General features: G+C 35.0%; 1 protein-coding gene across 1 annotated transcript; it reads left to right on the top strand.

The window, feature by feature from the left end:
* The first annotated feature begins 300 nt into the window (after window positions 1-300).
* On the top strand, window positions 301-4,296 carry LOC149265939 (putative WRKY transcription factor 40). Its single transcript, XM_089394333.1, has 5 exons — window positions 301-584; window positions 679-834; window positions 1,199-1,546; window positions 3,409-3,522; window positions 3,641-4,296. Exons 1-5 carry the CDS (start codon window positions 474-476, stop codon window positions 4,148-4,150), a joined length of 1,239 nt encoding a protein of 412 aa, XP_089250459.1. The 5' UTR covers window positions 301-473; the 3' UTR covers window positions 4,151-4,296.
* The last annotated feature ends 468 nt before the right edge of the window (window positions 4,297-4,764 follow it).

A 4,764-nucleotide genomic window follows, 5' to 3' on the forward strand; every position in this document is an offset into this window, starting at 1 on the left:
CTGTGTTTGGTCTGAGCTTTGCGTATGACACAGGGTATTTCAATTGTCTCTGATCTGTCTGAATCCGAGGGATAATCTTTGAAAGGAACCCTTTCCAATTGTATGTATTATTTTTAAAATGATTGTATGTATTATTTTTAAAATAATTGTAATTTAGTTTTTTTTAAAGTTTGGTGGATAATATTTGTATTATTATTTTTTATTTTGATTGGGGTTTAGTGTAAGATTTGTGTTTTGATTTTGATTAGGGATAATATAAAATTTCAACACAAAAGCTTCTAATTCTGCCGGATTTATTTCAATTGAGCTACCCTAGTACAATTTTAGATAGATCAGAATTTTACAGTGAAAAAAACCACAAAACTGTAAAGCTATGTGATACCCACTTCTTCGACGCCTTCACGTTTGGGGAATCTTCCCTGCAAGAAAATTTTGTCGACGTGACCCGTCACTTGCGTTTGGTAGTGACGGCTATGGAATCTAGCCTAGCAGAATTGAAAGGGTTAATTAGGATTAGGTCACAAGAATTCACAGGGAGGAAGGCAGCAAATATTTCTTTGGAGATGGAGCGTCACAAAAATAAGGTGTTGCAGGGAGTTCTCCCAGATATAACCTTATTTCCTTTAATATTGGGTGTTGTTTCTTACAGATTACATGGCTTGTAATTGATTTGTGCAGATCACTCTGCTTGTGGCTGAGATGAATGTCATAGACGAAGAGAATCGGAAACTCAAGTCTATGTTGAAGTGCATGAGTATTAAATATAATGACTTGCAGAGGCATCTCATGTCTTTGGTTGAACAGCGGAAGGGGAAGGACGTTGATGGAAGTCAGGTATGTTATATTGTTTTTCATTGTTTTTAATGATGGATAGAGTGTTCACCAAAAACTTTGCAGTATAGTGTTTATTTAAAACTTTGCAGAGAATATTATGTGTATGCAGTAATTACTTTCAAAAACAGCACTACAATCTATATACTTTTAACTAATTGATTGATTTCAGATAATTAAATATCTTGGTATCATCAATTTTCTAAGAAGTAAATAAATAGAGTGTTCACCTAAAACACACACAGTAAAGACTTCCAGAAACAACAATACAATCCACATGCTATTAACTAATTGATTTCAGATAATTAGGTATCATGGTATCATCAGTTTCCAAATTTCTTAGGGTTTTTTCCTTTTGATTTCGTAGATAATCAATCCAGATCATCGAGGCAATGATGTATCATATGCAAGGTACTCCAGTGGTGCAGTTGCCCCTCAATATCATCAGTTTTTTGAGTGCCCTGAACAAGGATGGGAAACAGAGAAGAAGATTGCCAAATTTGTGGACTATCAGCCACTGTCTTCAAAGAAGAGGACAGTTAATTACTTGGAGTCGGCACAGATTGAGAATCGGATCAATTCGTGCCTCAATGATAGCCCCAGCCCCCGCAGTCATAAGAAGTCGCCGAATAAGAAGCATCACACGCTAAGCCGAGGATCAGCGGCCACGCCCAGAAGAACCGTGTCCATGCGAACAACATCTGAGGCATCCGTGGTAATAATCGATTTCTGTTATGTAGAATTTATGTGAACGATCCCACACCCATCCAAAGGCCCGTTCACATTGAAATTTTTAGTTAAATTAAAACGCGTAGTAGTAAATTTCCCCACTCTTATCATTATTTTAAGTGGTGTCTTTTATTTAATTGATTTTCTAGAAAGTGAGTATAAGAAACTAAATATGACTGGCATTTTTATGTAGATATTACTCTTTTTTTGATGGTCAGATTCTGGGATATTTTTGGAGTATTATAATTACTCTAACGTTTTTTTCAAATCCAATTTGGAAATTTATTTTGGGTAAGGCTATGATATTATGCATAGGTTTTCAGTTATGTCACAACGAATAGTTATTAGTAAATTTCCAAAGAGCCCTTACCACTACATAGAGTAGTAGTTAGTTCACTTAATTAATTCTCATTCTCAATGACATGAATATGACAATTACTCTACCAATTACCAGCATTCTCAATGACATGAATATGACAATTACTCTCACCATTACCAACTTGGTATTTAACATTGATATGATCTAGAAAATTTAGAGATGGATGGTTTAGAGTGGATGCCTTCAAGTTTGTAAGCTGGAACACTTACATTGAGTAGTAGTTAGTTTGCTTAATTGATTCTCAAGGACATGAATATGACAATTACTCCAACAATTACCAACTTTGTATTTAACATTGGGTTGGACTGATATGATCTAGAAAATTTCCCGATAGATGGTTTAGAGTGGATGCCTTCAAGTTTGTAAGCTAGAACACTGTGTAAAAGTTCCACGGTGAACCTGGCTAATAGAAAAATCACATAAAGTTGGTAAGAGAAAAAGAGAACAGATACCGCTTGAGAGAAATAATGAATAATGAATTAAAATTAGTATAAACTTACATTATATACTCTAATTGGGTAAACTAATAAGCCATGGTAGTGAATCAGAAAGATGTGTGGAAACATCCATGCAACTCTGAAAACATCAATACTTAAAGAAACATTTCTTATAAAGAGGAAACATCTCCAATATCTCTCCTCAAGCACTAATAGAGAGAAGACAATGAACAAATCCTCACAAAAAACCACGTTAAATACCCATATTACAATGCCTCTAAATAATATAAAACAGCTAAAACAAGAAAAAAAGAAGAAGAGAAAACCTCATAGAAAACCCGCCCTCAAAGTGCAATGTACCAAATAATAAAAAAGAAATAAAAGGTAGGTACCAAGCAATTGTGTCCTTCACTCGAAGAAAATTGCACAAAAAGTGAAACTTCTAAGCATTAAATGACAATAATGGAAATGGATGATCTGGTCATGAACCAACTCTAGATGAAATGCATATAGATCTTGATGTCTTTTATCCACCATCGCTGCGTTGGGTTTCTGCAAAACTTTTACATGGTATACATATGTGTCAGTATGTAGTGGCTACTTACTGGTGTTGCCCACATCCTCCTCAGCTATTGATTACAGTTCCAATTCATACACAAGGCAGAAGGAGTTCTTGCATTTGTGGAATCGTTAAACTTTCACAGTTCTATTGATTTGCAAATCATGGACCAAGTTTTTGTCCTTAGCTTAGGGCAATAATGAAAAAATTGTTTTTATTATGTGTATAAAGTTAGGCTGTCCTTAAAATCTTTGACATTATTAACATGGCGCAGACCATTATTTGACTATCACCACCTCTGTATAATTACAAAATATTCCGAGAATCAGCCATCGACATAAGCTCAGAGAGCTCGGCCATGCTTATCTATTGAAAGCCCCATAACAACAACAGTGCATATATTTTTGCAAACAGTGCATATATTTTTGCTTTCCTTCCCTTTTAAAGAAACTAATACGATCTATCCGAATCAGGGAGACGATGGCTACCAGTGGCGAAAATATGGAAGAAAGAAGACAAAAGGTAATCCACTTCCAAGATCGTATTACAAATGTGCTTGGGCACCCAGTTGCCCAGTTAAAAAACAGGTTTGGCCTCCTTCTTTCCCCCAGAGAATTCTGCTATTGATGGTCTCATTGACTATGAAATACATGCAAGGCCGCCCGCTAGTATAAATATGTTAAAGCCATGGTGGATTTTGAGCAGGTTCAGAGAAGCGCCGAAGACCCCATGATTGTGATAATAACCTACGAAGGCGATCATACACATTCTCTAACTCCTCTGGTTATGGCTGCTAAGCACTCTGGTTTGTCCAAAATTCTCACTGGTGAGGGAACGAACACGGAAAATTTGGTTGCAGACAACCAATTTATACCCTGCATTGCCTCAATATCAACCTCGAGCCCGTTTCCCACAATCGCTCTCGACCTCACAGACGACCTGACAAATTCAGGATCACAGTGTCTCCATTTAGCGACAGGCAGCTTCCAGCCCTTGACTTCATTGCCGAACAATATGGGCCCCGGATTGGATCACTCATCAATCGTGCAGGATTATGTGGCTTCTGTAAAGGTAGATCCCAACTTCAATGCAGCCCTTGCTGGAGCAATAGCGGGCTCTCTTCTCTGTTCGGGTGGTCCAGTTCAACTAGGGATGCCTAAATGCTCTCCAAAGACACAATGTAGGGATGGTTCAACTCAAGAAACATTTGTTTAGACACTTGTTCTCTGTAGCGGTTATTTGGGAAATATCAAATGCTGTGGTATTGTAATCTACCATGAAATTTTTTGGTTATATTGTAATCTGTATGTTAAAATAGTTTATATCGATTGCTAAATGAGAACCAGTCCTCAATTTGCACATATTGGATAGTTTGCACATATTGGATAGTTCGATGAATGGTATAAATGAATGGATGGTTGTAAATAATTTTAAATCAAATATTAAGAAGGAGGTGCAATCAATAATTGATTTTTTTATTACATGTTTTTTAATATTTTATAATGAAATAACATTCAATGAATAAGATTTAAAGATAATAATTATTATTTAATAATTAACTTATTACTTAATATTTATTTATTTTTGATGGCAATAATATAAATATTTAATAATAAAAATAATAAAATTAAAATAATATATTTGTTTGTAAATTTGGAAGAATTATACCTTAATTATATTGTAGGGAGCTGAGGAATTGAATAAGTGATTTTACATCAAAGAATACCATGTTGTTTATGTCAATTAGAAAAATCATAAAGTAATAGTAACTCTTAATATTATAATAGTTAATTGAGTATAAAGTAAATACACTGATGTATTGAACTATC

This window comes from Pinus tabuliformis, chromosome 6, assembly GCF_031772625.1.
Source record: "Pinus tabuliformis cultivar Carrire ecotype Pingquan chromosome 6, CPIR1, whole genome shotgun sequence".
In the NCBI taxonomy this organism is placed as follows: Eukaryota; Viridiplantae; Streptophyta; class Pinopsida; order Pinales; family Pinaceae; genus Pinus; species Pinus tabuliformis.